The sequence below is a fragment of the Pristiophorus japonicus genome, chromosome 1 (genome assembly GCF_044704955.1).
Source record: "Pristiophorus japonicus isolate sPriJap1 chromosome 1, sPriJap1.hap1, whole genome shotgun sequence".
Taxonomy (NCBI): domain Eukaryota; kingdom Metazoa; phylum Chordata; class Chondrichthyes; family Pristiophoridae; genus Pristiophorus; species Pristiophorus japonicus.
Genome location: NC_091977.1, coordinates 340,472,839 through 340,491,332, shown reverse-complemented (window position 1 = coordinate 340,491,332; position 18,494 = coordinate 340,472,839). Strand labels below are relative to the sequence as shown.

The window sequence follows — 18,494 nt, the reverse complement described above, 5'->3', positions numbered from 1 at the left end:
GTATTCAGCAAGTGACTGCTGCACAATATACCTGGAGGAATGACTACATAAAATTCCCCATGACCGCCCAGGCAATGTGTGAAAAGGCTGTGGGCTTCTCCAGGATTGCTGGCTTCCCAAAGGTACCGGGCTGCATTGATTGTACCCACATTGCTTTGCCTTTGGAGGATTCCGAGATGTACAGGAACAGAAAAGGCTTCCACTCCGTTAATGTGCAGCTTATGTGTGACGACATGCATCGCATCATGTCAGTTGATGCGAGATACCCAGGGAGCATCATGATGCGTTCATCCTACGCGAGAGCGCTTTATCTGCCATGTTTCAGCAGCAGCCAGGAGGGCAGAGCTGGCTGCTGGGAGACAAAGGGTACGGCCTCGCCACCTGGTTCATGACGTCTCTTCATGTAACCCGGACGGAAGCTGACTGGTAATAAAACATGTCTAACATTGCAACACGCAGCATAATAGAGAGGACCATTGGCATCTTGAAAAAGCGTTTCCGATGCCTGATCCATTCGAGAGGCTACTTGCAATACTCCCCCGAGATTGTCGGTCAGTTCACTGTTGTGTGCTGCTAGCTGCATAACTTAGCCATCATGAGGTAGCAGCCGCTGTAGTAGAAGACCCACCTGCGGTGAATATGACTGATGATGATGATGATGAGGAAGATGCAGATGAGGAGGAGGAGGAGGAGGAGGAGGAGAAGGATAAGGAAGCCATGCAACTACCTGAACCCAGAGCATGACAGCGGAGGAGGTTGGGCCGTCATGCCCCTTTAACGATTGCTCGAGCCTTGCGCCAGCAGCTCATCCGTGAACACTTTGCTGCCTGAAGGCTCAGCGACAACTATTCCACATGGACCATGTTTACTGTCTGGACCTGTTCTGTAATGTTGTGTTGTGTTAATGGAACAAATAATGGAAATGATTCTTCTTTAGTTCAAAAAGTTGTGTTAATAATGGAACAAATAATGGAATTGATTCAGTTATAATTTAAATATATTTTATTCAAAAGTTTAACACTTGTTTGTACTTAACTTTAATAAAAATATTCTTGTATCAAACTTTAAAGTTTTCAGTTAGGATCACTGACAAACTTTTAAACTTATAAATTTACATAACTTACAAAACATTTTTAATTTGAGAACAGTTACAACAGCAAGGAAAGGTTGCACTCATTTCTCCTCCACCTTATTCTAAGACCTCCCGCTCTGCTTGGTCTTGTTGACGCCACCTCTTCCTGCAGGCGGTGCCGTAGGGTTTCTCGAGTTGGTACTAAGCTTATTCTTTCGAACATCTTGGGTAATACGCACTTCTTAATGGGGGGCGTGGGCAGGCGGTAATGTGGAAGGCCCGGCTTGGGCCTCTTCAGATGCTGGTCTGGGGATTGGAGTGGGAGCGGCAGTTGATTCTGTCAATGGCCGCAAGGTCTGGGCATGTTCCCTTATTGCAGCAACTACCGGCAACATTCCCTCCCTCATGTTCACCGACAGTGTATCAGCTACCTGCGACATTCCCTCCCTCATGTTGACCAACAATGTGTCAACTATCTGCGACATTCCCCCCTCATGTGCCCGGACAGTGTTCCCATTTCTCGTGAGAGTGTTGTTACTTCTCCCGACAGTTCCGGTACCTCATCACCCATCCCACTGATGGTGTCCAGGAGTGATCGTGTATGGTCAATTCTCTCCGCACTCATTGCCATCATCTGAACCGCATCTGTTAGATCCTGCACCTCAGGAGAGTGCAGTCGAGCTCCCCTTCCCTTCCTCCCCTTGGGTGTGGCTCGTTGCATCCCACTGGAACCCGCAGCCGTGGACGGTGGAGCCCTGGGTGTGTCTTGCTGCATCCCACTGGGACCTACAGCCTCGGACTGTGGGAAACCATGGAATGTCCCAACACTCATACCACTCAGGAAAGGCCTGGCACCTCAATGGGCAGCACCTGCACCTCCTCCAGAGTGACTACAACAGTGGGGGCTTCATCCATCCCCTCACCCTCACCTCCATGCTTTTGGTCTGGAAGGTAGGATTGGAAGATGTTCTCCTCTTCAGGCTCGTCCGCGTCTGGAACAACTTCTGCATCGGCTTCAGCCTCATCAGGGTTGGCTTCAAGTTCGACAAACTGTAACAGAACACAGACAAACAGCAGAGGAGGGGGCAGGGTGGCATGAGTAGGCACACACAGCGCAGGCAGCAGGCTCATTTGAAGGACCATGATGAATGATAACACATTGCATCAACCGAAGCGTAGCTGACGGAGACATGGCCATGAACGGAAGCATGGCTCGCCTGAGCAGTACTTAACATTTAGCAAAGCCAGACTGTGGAATTTGCAGGGCTTACCCTCTCCACTGAGTGTGGGCCCAGCTTGTGCAGTGGTGGTTGCTTTTCTCCAGGCTGCGACCCGCTCTTCCAAGTGTGTAAGTGTGTGCAGATTTGCCAGGCCTGCTCCTATCCGAGTTCTTTCTCTTTGGTTGTGTGCCACCTTCCTCTGCAAAGATGAAAATATAACTTTTTCGAGAGGGTGTCTTTCTGCTGGGTGGGACATACAGCTGGTCACATTTACAATTGCAATTCCAGTGAATAAATGAAAATATTACTTACACTAACTACTTGATCAAGGTCCTGCCACTTTATGCACTGGCCTCCAGACCTCAGGGTGGTCACCATTGCACAGTAATCTTCTGCAAGTTGATTCCAGCATTTCTTCTTTTCTTTTGGTGAAACTTTTATGTGACCTCTGCTGGTGTTCAGCTCATGCCATCTGGCCTCAATTACAGTAACTAGAGCCTCCACTTCATCCTGTGAGAAATTCTTGGTCCTTGAGCCGCGTTGCATAATGACCTGGAAATCCCAGCCTCCCCGGGTCCGTACGGAGTGACTACGGACTCGGGAAGGAATCGAAATAGCCAGTTTTCAGCGCACAATGTGCATGCGCTGAAAACCGGCTTTTCCAATCTGTCAAGTTTCTGGCTTGACAGATCTCGTGCATATCAGGAGCGAGGACATTTGCAAGGGCAAGATTGCAGTATTTACCCATATCTTGCCCAGCAAATGTTCTCAAAACTCTTGCATCTGATAAAAGCAGGCGCATAGCCTACTTTTACAGGCGTAAGAGTTTTAAAACACACAAAACCATTGTAAAATAAAATTTTAAAAGCATGTTATTGTTAAAAACTCTCCCCACTATGGTAAGTTTATTTTAAACCATAATTAAAAAAGCTTTTTAAAAAATCAGAAAAATATATATTTTTTAAATGCATAAATAACTTCAATTTAAATTAATAAAAATATGTTGTGCATTTTTTCTGTCTTTTATTATTGGTTATTAGTGTTTGGGATGGGGGGGGTTTCTCATTCATAATAATGGGGACTCCAACTTACGGAGTTCTCACTATTATGACTGAAAATATACTACACCTGATTGGCTGCCCAGAGCCATGTGACTCCAGCTCCAGGCCTGCGCACGTCCTGACGTGCACGCGCTGCGACGCGCAGTCAGGAAAGGCCTCAGGACCGGGATTTCATGTGGCCACAGCAGCTTCAGGTAGATGGGCATTTTTTTTTTAATCCATTCAAACGACGCGGGAAGGAGAAACCGGGATTTCTGGGCCATTGTATTGCAGCTCTGATTTAAATTCCACTGAGAATTTAAGTTCTTACACACAACTGGTTCTTTAAAAATGGCCAAATGCAGACCTGGAGCTGTATTGGGCATGCGCGCACGTAGCAGTCACGTCAAAAATGTCCTTTGTTTTTTTGTGCATGTGCAGAATGGGGGGGGGCATCGTTTTTTTGGCGCAGACATTAGGCTCCACCCTCCCGAAGCTAAAGGACAGGCTGCGTGGCGCCAATTTCAAAAAATAGAACAGAGAAACTTGCAAGTTTTTTTTTTGGAGTAGTCGGGGCCAAAAGAAATGGGCGTAACTCTTGCAATACACCAAAAACGGCATTGGGGAAAATTGAGCCCAATATATGGAGTTAGGTCGCAGATCAGCCATGATCTCATTGAATGCTAGATCAGGCTCGAGGGGCTGAATGGCCTTCTCCTGCTCCTATATTCCTGTATATATGCAGTCTCTCCACAAGCTTAAATCTATTAAATGTGATTTCCGTGCAGTTCAGAAGAAAAAGAAAGAACTTGCCTTTAGAAAGCACATTTCACATTCAGAGGATGTAGCAAACTGCTTCACAATCAACAAATTACTTTTGAAGTGAAGTCACTGTTATGTAGCCAAACATAGCAGCAGATTTGCTTCGTCAAGGTCCTATAAACTGCAATGAGAAGAATGGCCAGTTAATCTGTTTTGGTTGGTGTTGATTGAGGGATGAATATTGAACTGGATACTGAGGGAACTTCTGCTTTTCAATAAGTGTCACAGATTCCTTTATATCCAGCCGAATAGGCAAACAATATGTCAGTTTAGCATTTTCTCTGATAGATGATGGCGGAAATTTTCTGGTGTCTGTGCGGGCGTGATTGGAGCCGAGTCGGGAGGGAAATTTGAAAAATCGCGGAGCGAATCGGGATCCCGCCCCCACGCGCCCGTTCCTCGGGTGCATTTGCCAGCGCGGCAACGACCCGAACGGCTGAGGTAATTTAGATCATTATGAACTACTTGTCAGACCCTTAAGCATCTTTAACCCTACATTTCAACTTTCCCTCGATGAGCATGGGAATCACGCAGCTCGCGAACCATGTCTGTGAACCTGAGGTGGAAGTTCCTTGGCCATTGATTCAGCTCATTAGTGCACAGCATGAAAAGCACAATAAACGCTCCCACCTGGTCACTTTCCTGAGGCAGATGCTGGTGCTTAGTGCATTGTCAGCACAGATTAAGCTTTCTCGAGCTGGAAGCGTTTCCAGCAAAGTCGGGATCCAGTGTCCCCTCATTGGTACAACCGATCACACCATTGACCGATTGCTTCTGATATCTCTGCTTGACCTGCCATCTATTACATCAGCATGGGCGCCATTTAGACTGTCTCACCTTGGTCCTCAGAATCAGACCACGATGAGCCCCAACACCACCAGCAGCAGCAACAACAACAACTTCTCAACCATCTGATGCTGCATAGGACAGAGGGCATCAGTGCAGGGCTGCGCCATGCTGGAGACAAATATCCCCAACACACAATATACCAGCAGAGGATGAGCTTCCTCAACATGACAGAGCAACAGTGCCAAAGGAGGCTCAGGCAATCGCCTCAGGTCATCGCAGACATTTGCAGATTGCTGGAGCAAGACCTGCAGCCCAGAGGAAAGGGTGGACACGCCTTACCAGTGGATGTCAAAAGTCACCAGCACCCTCAATTCCTTCGCCTCAGGCTCCATTCAGGGGTCTGCAACAGACATTTGCGGCATCTCGCAGTCGGCCGGCCACAGATGCATCACACAGGTCACCGATGCCCTCTTTGACAAGTCAACCAATTATATGAACTTTGCCATCGATGAAGCCTGTGTTACTCAGCGGACGCTCGGCTTTGCCGCTCTAGCTAGCTTCCTATGAGTGTAGGGTATTATCGATTGCACACGTGGCCATCAGATTCCCCATCATTACACAGGAGTCTTTGTCAGCAATGGCTTCCACTCCCTCAATGTGCAGCTCGTCTGCACCATAGTAAGATCATGCATGTGTGCACCAGATTTCCTGGCAACTGCCATGGCTTTTTAGTCCTGCACCAGTCCGCCCTCCCTCAGCTCTTGCTCCTCCAAACAGACTTCCCGCTGGCTGTTTGGAGACTAGGGCTATTCACTGAAGAAGAGGAAGCCAAGTACTGAGGCCCAGGAGAGATATAATGAAAGCCATATTTCCACCAGATGTGTCATCGAGCAGACAATAGGCATGCTGAAAATGCCTTCACAGATCTGGAGGTGCCCTTCAGCCAGGGTCTTCAGAATCACTGTGGCCTGCTGCGCCCTGCACAACATAGCGCAGCAGCGAGGATAAGGCACTGAGCACACAACCTCTTCAGAAGAGGAGCATCAACTGGAAGATAAGGAGCAGATTCTACCAGCGCTCGAGCACATTGCTGCTCGGGAGGCCAGGGCTGGCCTGATCATGGCCAGATTTACTTAACTTCGCACATTACATCCATATGGCTGCCACATGCTACACCAGGTTCGCACACCCCATAACAATACCATAAAGTATTGCTACAATGGCCAAGCCATTCCTTTCACACTGACCCCCATTGCTGGCAGTTAGGTAATGTCTCACCATTCACTCCAACTCGTTCAGCCACTTCCAAAAGTGCGCACGCATTTGTCCAAGTGGTGAAAATAAATATTTTTATCTGTGACATCTTCGGCAGTCCCTCGGAGTTGAGGATGACTTAAACTGTGACATCACAGTTACGGAAACTTTACAGAAACATTTATTAAAACACCCAAGAGGCAATCCTTATGCATCGACTTGTATTTCATCTTCCTCTTGCGCAAGCTTCTACGAATTGCTACCCCTGTGGCTTCAGCAGAGATAGAGACGGCCTACTCATTTCCCTGCTGTGACTGCATAGACACTTTTGGCAGACGTCTTCTGGGTTTTGGAGCCTGTGATGGCCCTACCAAAGTCTGCTCCTCTTGCAACTGTGCAGGGGCAGACTCAGCCATCGCGATCCAAGGAGGCTTCTGAGGTGGGCAGAGGGTTGGGTGGGCATCGGGGGAGAAGTGCGAGTGCTTTGAGAGGAGCCCCCACTTACATGTCCCTTCTCGCCATCATCCCTCTCATGAGCCACCCGCACTTCCCTGCTAGCAAGGAGCTGGAGTGCATATTGCTGCACATCAGCGGGGCCATGAGTAATCATCTCTACGTTGACATCCTTCCAAAAGAGGAGGCCTATGAGCATCTGCAATCGATTCTCCATAGATAGCTATCTATTCTCCATACACACCATGTGCTCCTGTGAGTGGCACATTAGCTGCTCCATGGAGGTGGCCATTCTTTCCATGGAAGAGCCTACAGTCGCTATCGCCTGCGACATGGTGGTGCTCATCTTGGAGATGGACTCCTCCATTCTCTGCACATTTGCAGACAACACGGTCGCAAAACCTGTCAAAGCCTCCTGCACTTCTTGCTGTATCTCCAGGATCGCCCTCTTTCTGGATGGCCCCCGAGGCTCAGCGTCTGCATGCAGCTGAGCAGAGCTGGGAGCATCCTGCGAACTCCCGTGAGGAGTCTCCACTGTTGTTCCTGTCACTACCATCTGCTCTTGGCCATCTTCCATTCTGCCACAATAGGCACCATTAACGGAAAGTTGATCTCTGGAGCGGAATGGAATGAAGAACGGGATCACGACCCGCCACTTTGACCATTTGCACCCAACCCGTCCAGGTACAGAAAATTGTGGTGGGCATTTTTGACAGCACAGTTCTCACTCTGTACTGCACTGAGGATGAGTCCTAAGTCTCATGGCAGTTACACTGGGCAGAGCACATGCTGATCACCTGTTCTTAAAAATTCATTCTTGATATGTTGTCATCGCTGGCATTTCTGGCCCATCTCAAGTTGCCCTGAGAAGGTGGTGGTGGGCCCTTTTTCTTGAACCGCTGCCGTATGTTTATTTTTTGTTGAGGTTTGATATAACTGAGTCGCTTGCTAAGCCACTTCATAGGGCAATTGAGAGTCAGCCACGTTGGTGCTGACAGCTTCATGGTCACTTTTGCTGATACCAGTTTATTTCCAGATTTTTTTTTTGAACTGAAATCAAATTCTCAAACTGCTATGGTGGGATTTGAATTCACATTCTCTGAATTATTAGCCCAGTAATATTACCAATACACTACCATACCCATCTGTTGTGTGCCTAAACTGAAAATTTGCCCCGCCACCATGAATAATGGACTAACCAAAGTGGTATTATAAATTGGCACATTCCAATAGGAGATCTTGAAGGTATTGATTGGAAGATATGAGATGCATCTATCCCAATTGTTGATTCACATTGATATTGGGGTGTGGTCTGGGTGGAATGTCCCGTCCTGAAAAGAAGTAGAGGCTTTATGATTCATTCTGGTACTGGAAGAGAATTTGGGAGCTGACTTGCAATCGGAGGAGGGGACAAGCCTGGGGCACGTGAGGGTTAAACTTTCCTTGTGGGGCCCGGAACACCCCTGCTCCTCTGGTCCCCACAAACAAAGTAAACCAAAAAGTAAAATGACTTATTTTTTTGCCCCGATTCCTCTTCCCGCTAGGTTGACCTGGCGGGAAAGACACAACTGCTTCCATTCGCAGGCCTCGAACTAAAACAGCAGTCCAGCCCCGGTCACATCGGAGCCCGATCTGCATATTTAAAGACTGACTCCACCGATTGCCGGTGGGTGTCCTTCCCACCTAATCAGAAGAGCAGGTTAAAATTGGAACCTGCGGGAAGGGAGCCAGTGGGTAAGTCCATAGGGTATTTTAAATGCCTACCTGCACGGTTTCGCCCACTTCAATTTATTGGTTAAGCTTCGTCAGGAATTCATTTTAATTGTTATTAAAATAGACATTTTAGCAAATAAGTTACTGTATTTTTTTTAAAGAAAAATTAAATTGCAGATTAAATCACAGGCACCTTCTGTGCAGCAAAGAAATGCAACAAAGTAGAAACTGCAAATAAAGCTATTAGCTTTACCTGTTTTTCCAGAGAGAATAGCTTTGCAGTTAACTTTATTGTTGCTGAGAATTCATTTTTACAATTGCTGATGTCTACTGCAATTTAAGGAATTCATGTACTGCCGGGGCGAACCAATTGGTCCTGTGACACTATTCAAGAAGAGCAGAAGCTTATCCCAATAATCTGACCAATGTTCCTCTCTCAACTAACACCCCTGCCAAACACAGATTAACTGGGCATTCATCTCATTGCTGTTTGGGGGATCTTGCTATGCACAAATCAGCTATCACATTACAACAGTGACTACATTCCAAAAATACTTCATTGGCTGTAAAGCGCTTTGAGATATCCGCTGGGCGTGAAAGGCATTATATCCAAGTCTTTCTTTTTCTACAACAACAGTGACTAGTCTCCAAAAGTACTTCATTAACTGTGAAGCCTTTTGGGACATACTGAGGGCACGAAAGAAATAAAGACAGAAAGGATTGCATTTATATAGCACCTTTCACAACCACAGGCTGGCCCAAATGAAATGATGGGTTGAATAGCTTCCTTCTGTGCTGTATGATTCTATGTTATCATCCTGTACTAATCATTGTTCGGATACTTTTTTTCTATTGATAGCCAAAGGGATTCCGGCGTTACTATAGCTCCCCATTATTAATCCATGAACAATATGGGTGTATCAAAGAGGTGATGCCTATTGGTAAGTACTGATCTTCCTTGTATTCAGGCCAGATGTATGTCTTGTTTATTTGTGTGGTTCATAGCTGCCAGTTTTCCTCTACTCACTTGTCTCTTTCTGTTTATTTTCTGATAAAGCTTGCGGCAGTAAAATAGACCCAGTGTATGAAACTCTCCGGTTTGGAACGTCCCTGGCTCAAAGAACTAAGAAGTCAGGGTCTGGCAGTGGATCTGACTCGCCTCAGCGTAACTCCGTAAGTAACCCTTTTGGCAATCACGTTCAGTTCATTGTTAAACTATGACTTCAATAACTCTGGCTGACCCCAGTAGAAGCTCAGTCCTCCCATTGATCATAGTCTGAGCTAAAACCTTGTTCCCATTTTTATTTACCCTGTGAATGGTAGAGCTAATATAGTTACACGAGAGGGACGATTTTTCAAATGCACACTGCTGGCAGGGTCCTTGCCCACCATTCATGCATATCTGGAAAATATGGGCACAGTGCTCACCATATACCATCCATTAAAATCTCCTGATGTGCGGGGCCAACAGTTGAGATTCTCTGTCAGGAGCTTGAAATCCCAGCGGGGGGTTGCACTTGCAGGGACCCGAGATATACTTCCTATAAATATTGCTTCCTGCTGTGGGTACCAATTTGCAGAACTGCTGCCTTTCCCTGCCCCGCCCTGCCTTATATATTTATGGTGCACTACATTTCACTGGTCAATCCACACCTTGAATATTGGGGAAATTTAATGACTCAGCACTCCAGGTGTAGAGCTTCCTACAATGGGAGCCCATATCAGGAATTTGACCTAATTTGTAACCGGCACAATTTTCTATCCACGCCAAAATTCCCTGCTATATGCTTCAGTCACCAAAGCTCAGTGCTGCAAGTGCTGAACTGTAAAATTTACTGCATATTTTGTCATCATGCCATGGAAAGAATTACAGAGGGTGCAAAGGTAAAGAAGTGAGCAGTAAGATTAGAGAAGTTTAAACTATAGTCTCGAAAGAAGGTAGGTAAGTGGAAGAGTGGGGCACTTTACTGAGGTATATAAAGTATTAAATAATATAGATATGGTAAATCCAGGCAGTCAATGTTTTTGGTATGTAACCTTCAAAACTGAAACATAAAAGATGGAGCTATTAATGTAATCAGAAAAAGAGGGAAATATAAAAACACAAATGGGCAAACGGACACAGATGAAATATCAGTGGGAGGATGCAACAGATCATCTCAGTCAAGTAATAAAAGCATTTGAAGAAATAAAAGACATTAGCAAAACAAAGGCATTCGATAAAGTGCCACATAAAAGGTTACTGCACAAGATAAGAGACCACAGAATTGGGGGTAACATATTAGCATGGTAGAGGATTGGCTAATTAACAGAAAACAGAGAGTCGGGATAAATGGGTAATTTACTGGTAGGCAAACTGTAACTGGTGGAGTGCCACAGAGATCAGTGCTTGGGGCCTCAACTATTTACAATCTATATTAATGACTTGGATGAAAGGACTGAGTGTAATGTAGCCAAATATGCTGCTGATACAAAGATAGGTGGAAAAGCAAGTTGTGAAGAGGGTGCAAAGAATCTGCAAAGGGTTATAGATAACCTAAGTGAGTGGGCAAAAATTTGGAACATGGAGTATAATGTGGGAAAATGTGAGGTTATCCACTTTGGTAGGAAAAATAAAAAAGCAAATTATTATTTAAATGGGGAGAGATTACAAAATGCTGAGGTACAGAGGGATTTGGGGGTCCTTGTACATGCAGGTACAGATACAGCAAGTAATCAGGAAGGCAAATGGAATGTTGGCCTTTATTGCAAGGGGGATGGAGTATAAAAGTAGGGAAGTCCTGCTACAACTGTATAGGGAGTTGGTGAGACCACACCTGGAGTACTGCATACAGTTTTTATTATGTATGTATGTAAACCTCACCAAAATGTAAGACTTGCCACTAGGGGGCACACCTGTGGGAGACCTAAAGGTCACCTGTGCATCCTGGGGCAAGCAGGTATAAAAGGTGACTCACCATGCTGCTTCACCACTCTGGAGTCTGAATAAAGAGACCAAGGTCACAACAGTTTGAGCTTGCAATACAGTCCTGTGGATTTATTCTGAACATAACTTGGCGACGAGTAGCGGATCACGAACTTTCACGCGGTAATGGCTGCCGTTGGTATTCTTGAGAGATTTGTTGAGGGGGATGATTGGGAAGCCTTCATTGAGTGCCTCGACCAGTACTTTGTGGCCAATGAATTGGACAAGGCTGAGACGGCAGTCAAGTGCAGGGCGATTCTCCTCACCGTATGTGGGTCTTCGATATATGGCCTCCTCAAAAATTTGCTGGCACCGGTCAAACCAACGGACAAGTCTTACACAGAGCTGTGTACGCTGGTTAGGGAACACCTCAAGCCAAAGGAGAGCATCCTGATGGCCAGGTATCGCTTTTACATGTACCATCGCTCCGAGGGCCAGATTGTGGCGAGTTTTGTCACCGACCTAAGACGCCTTGTGGGGCAGTGCGAATTTGCAGGATCCTTGGGGGAAATGTTGCGGGACTTTTTCGTGCTTGGAATTGGCCATGAGGTCATCCTTCGCAAACTGCTGTCTGCCGAATGCCTAGATCTGAGCAAGGCCATCACGATAGATCAAGCCTTCATATCCTTCGAGCAATAACACGAAACAGATATCTTCACAGAATTGAAGCTCACTGGCAAGTAGTGTGCATAAAATAATGTTTTCGCAGGCAGAACTGTACAGGGCAAGGCCCACATGACTGCAGAGGCCAGACCTATACCTAGAGTGACTCAGAGTCTGTCGTGGGGCGTGAATGCGTATCCATTAGCACCATGTTGGCACTGCGGGGGCAGTCATAGAGCTCATCAATGTCGATTCAAGCCTTATGTGTGCAAGGGCTGTGGAACAATGAGGCACCTTCAGCGAATGTGTAAATGGTCTCTGACTCACCATGTGGCAGAGTCAGGAGAGGACGACCGATCCAGCGAGGATTACGATGAATGAGCAGGAGAGGCAACTCAACCTGAGGATGAAGAGGAAGTATATGGGATACACATCTTCACCACCAAAAGTCCTCCGATAATGTTAAAAATTGAACTTAACGGCTCTCCATGGAACTAGACACGGGGGCGAGTCAATCAGTTATGAGCCAGAAGGCATTCGAGAGTCTGTGGAGCGACAAAGCACAGCGACCGAAGCTGATCCCAATTCAGGTAAAGCTGCACACCTACACCCAGGAACTGATACCAGTTATTGGTAGTGCAGACATAAGAGTATCACATGAGGGAGCAGTGCGTGATTTACCACTGTGGATTGTTTCAAGTGATGGGCCAACGCTGTTTGGTCGGAAGTGGATGGGAAAGATTCGATGGAACTGGGAAGACCTCTGTGTACTTTCTTCAGCGAACGACGTCTCCTCTTCTCAAAGGCTGAGCAAACCCCCACCTTCAGCTGAGCCAGGCATCGAAATGCAGATCCATTTGCGGATCCCCGAGGCACAGGCCGCGCATCACGACCACAAGGAGGTGAAGATCAATCGAGCAGCGGTACAGGCCCAGTACCCACCACCCAAAGCTGACGACCTCTTTGCGACGATGGAAGAGGCTCCAGGTCGACCATGCAGAGTGGAACTCTGGCTGAAATGATCCGAATGCGTCTCCTCGATGCCAGAGGCCAAATCCCTGGGGAGGAAGATCACGGCAGTCGGGATCACGGCAGTCGGCATCACGGACACGGACGAGAGTGCGTCCAGACCACGGGAGGTCGCCGCAACGGAACGAAGGAATGTGTCGCCCAGCAAGGAAGACGACTGCGTTCCAATAAGTTGTTTGCACTATATAACCAACGTGAGCGGTCTTTCGTGGCCAATGATGTACCATTATATGGGGTTGGGGGTACCTTACAACAAGCCAAAGTAGTGGGCGAACACCAAACCGTCAAATATGTATCTGACAAAGTACTTGTAACAAGTGATATGTCATCACACGGGGTCGGGTGTGTTGTTCAGCAAGCCAAAGTAGCGGGCGAACCTCAACCAGTTGTATATGTATCTAACAAGTATTCGTAGCAAGTGATGTGTTACCGCATGGGGTCAGGAGTGTTGTGCAGCAAGCAAAAGTAGTGGGCGAGCCCCTAACTAGTGAACATGTATTCAATAAGTTAAACAAGGCAGCAGCCTGTAGTCACGGGACTAAAGAGACGTACCAAAGAGTGTCCCAATATGTGCTCAAGTCAGACAAGCTGCTCATCCCACCTCGCTGTGAACCCACCACGTCAGGACTTCAACCCAGGGACGTAAGGCGTCAGATCACCTCAACTTGCAAATAACTTGTACATAAGACTTTGAAGGGGAGTGATGTTAAGTATGTATGTAAACCTCACCAAAATGTAAGACTTGCCACTAGGGGGCATACCTGTGGGAGACCTAAAGGTCACCTGTGCACCCTGGGGCAAGCAGGTATAAAAGGTGATTCACCATGCTGCTTCTGCACTCTGGAGTCTGAATAAAGAGACCAAGGTCACAACTGTTTGAACTTGCAATACAGTCCTGTAGATTTATTCTGAACATAACAGTTTTGGTCTCCTTATTTAAGGAGGGATATACTTGCATTGGAGGCAGTTCAGAGAAGGTCCAGGAGGTTGACTCCTGAGATGAAGAGGTTGTTTTATGAAGAAAGATTAGGCCTATACTCATTGGAGTTTAGAAGAATGAAGTGTGACCTTATTGAAAGGTATAAGATTCTGGGGGGGCGCGTAACAGGGTAGATGCCGAGAGGATGTTTCCCCTTGTGGGGGAATCTACAACTAGGGGCATAATTTCAGAAATGGAAATGAGGAGAAATTTCTTCTATGAGGGTTGTGAATCTTTGGAATTCTCTACCCCAGAGAGTTATGGAGGCTGGGTCATTGAATATATTTAAGGTGGAGATAGACAGATTTTTGAATGATGAGGGAGTCAAGGGTTATGGGGAGTGGGCAGGGAAGTGGATCTGAGGCCAAGATCAGATCAGCCATGTATGTGTTTGTGTGGTATATACATTTATATTATAGATAAATAATTCCCCCCTTTTACTGACTGTTGACTGACTGCCCTCTCACAGATGCTGACTGGCCTGCTGTGCATTTCCAGCTTTTTCTGCTTTTGTTTCAGATTTCCAGCATCTGTTGTATTTTTTTAACTAACGTTGTATCGAAGCTGTTGAAGCGTCATCTTTGCGAAAGGTTTTAATTTCCGTTTGCGACCGCACGCCCTTACTGTTCTCCTTATTGTATCTCAGGCTTCGGACCTGGCTGAAGTCCCAGAGGAAGGTGCCGATGCACCAGGTGGACTCTCGTGTTTGAGCAGGAAGTATAGTGATAGCGGTAAGCAGGAAACTAAAATCTATATTTTAACTATCTGTGTGTTAGACGTACGCGGGGTCCTGAATGCTTAGCATCTGAACATTCTACTATTCACAGTGTGCCTGTGTTCATTTATCAGACTTTTTGATATAAATTTTAAGTAGCATTTAATTCCTGTCCGTAATTGAACTAGACGTCAATGATATGTGAGCACGATTCTTTGTCATTTATCAGTTTTCACATTATTTATTGTCATGTTTCACATTTTGCTTTTTGAAAATTACCATTATTAATATTAAAATCCATCCTTTTCCAATTTAATGAGACGTGAAGTGCAATGTTACACTCGGCACGGAAAATGAAACCAGAACTGTCAGCAATAGCACCTGTTTTTCTTTCCTTTGTAGTATTTGGTTCTTTAGAGAATGGGCTCGAAAATATCATCAGGGAAGTAAGGAAGCCTTGCAGTTCTCTGGTAAGAATATAGGATAATCCTGATAAGAGCATCTTGGAAACCACTTGTGAAGCAACAGCTCCAATCACAAACCATTTCACCACTCCTACTTCCCACTAAAGTGTATAATTGTATTACAATGTTGTTGATTCTCTATTAAGCTCTTCTGCAATATCTTCCTTCAACCGCCATTGAAATTGACTCTCTTGTTCAGTTTCCTCCTCTTATTTATGCTCTCTGAGGACCTCAAAATTTTGGAATTTATTACCTTCCCACAGTCTCTCCTTTCCACCTACAATCAGGTTTTTAAAACCCAAATTTAGCATCACTACTTTTCTAATTTATTTTGCCTCTGAGTATATTTTCAAACTTGATGATATCTTGCACTGTGATTCTTGACCCTCCCCTTTGGTTGGTCAATAATGAAAATTCTCCTGTTTTAAATACAAAGGGCTGGATTTTCGGTTCTGGTCATTTCGGGGCGGTAAAGTTTGCGCTGGGAAATGGTTTGCGCCCGCAGCCACAACATTTCGCAGCCGGGCCCGCACTGTGGACTAAAGGAGGCGTTTCACAACTCTTTTAGGGCGCAAGGCCAGCTGAGCAACTGAAAATCCTGAGCTAAAGAGCTGGCCTCAGAGCGCCCTTCCAGAGGCTTCCATGGAGAAAAAAAATCTCCACCAAAAACAGTCCAAATACCTTGCCCCCACCCCACATGAGGATAAATCGCAAAGATAAAAATAAACAAAACAATCAAACTTACCTCATTCAATACTTACTTCACTCACCGCCGCCGGTACAGCTGGTTTTGTACAATTTTGTAATTATGTGTTCCTGCAACAAGAGGAACAGTTTTGTCCAATAAACGTTGCCGACTAGCTTCAGATGTGGCAACAGCGACACCATTTTAACCACATGCTGTAACTTAAATGGAAAATACCTTACAGAACACTCATACAATAGAGGTAAATGTACATCATATGTGCATATTTACTTTAGAAAGATCCACCCCCATTCAGAAAGCAAGGGAACAAAGCAATCAACGATCAAAAGAAACACTCGCAAACTCTGCTTTTTGACATCATTTTATCAACAAGCACACAAAAGGGTTGAAGTAAGCATGCATACGCTGAGAATATGACTATCGAGATCACATACCCAACGATGGTGTCTATTACTCATTTTTGATTTACTAATCATAAATACAATTAGCCACATCTGGATTTCCAATATGTGGCTGGTGGCTAACGTGTTGGACAGTGCTGGTGTAGTGGAATTTTTAGCCCATGTGTGATTATGTACTTAGTATTAATAACATGAGGTTGGTGGACAGAATACAGGTAAATGTGCAGAAGACATTAATCGGAGACCTGTGGGAATGGTCCCTGCCATTCAGGTAAGCGACTCGGGGAAGGGGCCAACAGGGATTGCGCACGGGGTTGGGAAAAAAAAGGGTGGGGAGGCCTAAGAATTCCTTGTGGATTTCCACAAGGAAACCTAAATTTTCTTTAATTATTTGACCATCTTGACGTGCTTCTGAGACTGCTCCCCCATGGCACTGGGATTTCTTGGCGAGGCTGGACATGCGACACATTGTTAAATTAGCATTGGGGTCTCATTGATGTCATTGGACCCCAACTTTTGAATCACAGTGACGTCCTTGTCTGCCTGCCGCGAGAGCCTCACACACTGTCTAAAACGTACCTCTTAAAATGGCATGTGCCATGTGTGCAGCTGCCTATATTTTAACCTCATTCCCACCCACTCTATCCCCGCAAACCCTCTTCTTGTCAGACACGGGGAAGTTATAATCGGTGCTTTGGGATAGTGTTACTTGGAAGTGATGGGGGTGGTGGCGGGGGGGGGCAATGGCAAGCAGAAGCAGTGAATGGGAGGGGCAGGGACAGGTGTGTGAGGAGGGCTGGGTGCTGAAGCATCATAAAGGCTGTAATCCATCATTAATTATTAATTCCCCTCCCTCTGTTGAAATTTCAGATGCTCCATTATTTAAATTGCAAATAACACTAGTATTGTGATTACTGACCAGCATAAACACTGATTTTGTTTCAAGTAACAAAAGCTTCTCCCACTTAAGGTTGGGGAGGCCTTTTGGGTGAGTCCCACCCTACAAGGCAGAAAAACCACCCCCCCCAACCATTTATTTAATGTATAAAAGTTTTGAGACATGACTATCACGTGCAAATTTCTCTTTAAAAGAGTAATGGATAGAGAAATAACAATAGAAAATACTTTCTCATTGACCTCAGGATGTCCCATAGAGTAATTGGCTTCTATTTACAGCAAGAGCACCTTGTGGTCTTGATGGGACAGGTAAAGTTGCACAGATGCCATTTATCAGCAGAATAATACACAGTATATAGCCGCCATCATCATCATCATCATCATAGGCAGTCCCTCGGAATCGAGGAAGACTTGCTTCCACTCTTAAGTGGGACAGATAGTCGTTGAGAGTAAGGGAGGGTGGGACAGATTTGCCGCACGCTCTTTTCGCTGTCTGCGTTTGATTTCTGCATGCTCTTGGCAATGAGACTCTAGATGCTCAGCACTCTCTCAGATGCATGTCCTCCACTTAGGGCGGTCTTTGGCCAGGAACTCTCAGGTGTCAGTGGGGATGTTGCACTTTATCAGGGAGGTTTTGAAGGTGTCCTTGTAACGTTTCCTCTGCCCATCTTTGGCTCGTTTGCCGTGAAGGAGTTCCGAGTAGAGCGCTTGCTTTGGGAGTCTCGGTCTGGCATGCAGACAGTGTGGCCTGCACAGCGAAGCTGATCAAGTGTGGTCAGTGCTTCAATGCTGGGAATATTGGCTTGGTCGAGGATGCTAATGTTGGTGCATCTGTCCTCCCAGGAGATTTGTTGGATCTTGCGGAGACATGGTATTTACTGTATGTGGTCCATGTCTCTGAGCCATACAGGAGAGCGGGTATTACGACAGCCTTGTAGACTATGAGCTTGGTGTTAGATTTGAGGGCCTAGTCTTCAAACACTCTTTTCCTCAGGTGGCCGAAGGCTGCACTGGAGGTGGTATTGAATCTTGTCATCAATATTTGGTCTTGTTGATAAGAGGCTCCCAAGATATGGGAAATAGTCCACATTGTCCAGGGCTGCGCCGTGGATCTTGATGACTGGAGGGCAGTGCTGTGTGGCGAGGACAGGCTGGTGGAGGACCCTTGTCTTATGAATGTTTAGCGTAAGGCCCATGCTTTCGTACACCTCAGTAAATACGTCGACTATGTCCTAGAGTTCAGCCTCTGTGTGCACAGACCGCAGACGTCATCCACGTACTGTAGCTCAACGACAGAGGTTGGGGTGGTCTTGGACCTGGCCTAGAAACAATGAAGGTTGAACAGGTTCCCACTGGTTCTGTAGTTTAATTC

At 46.0% G+C, this 18,494-nt stretch overlaps 1 protein-coding gene across 1 annotated transcript in view; it reads left to right on the top strand.

The window, feature by feature from the left end:
• stac (SH3 and cysteine rich domain) overlaps nt 1-18,494 on the top strand; it is a 192,307-nt gene that overhangs the window by 84,853 nt on the left and 88,960 nt on the right. The window contains exons 4-7 of the mRNA XM_070874791.1: nt 9,223-9,304; nt 9,421-9,536; nt 14,586-14,670; nt 15,057-15,124. Of these exons, the coding sequence (XP_070730892.1) occupies nt 9,223-9,304; nt 9,421-9,536; nt 14,586-14,670; nt 15,057-15,124 (351 nt within the window). The remainder of the gene's footprint in view (nt 1-9,222; nt 9,305-9,420; nt 9,537-14,585; nt 14,671-15,056; nt 15,125-18,494) is intronic.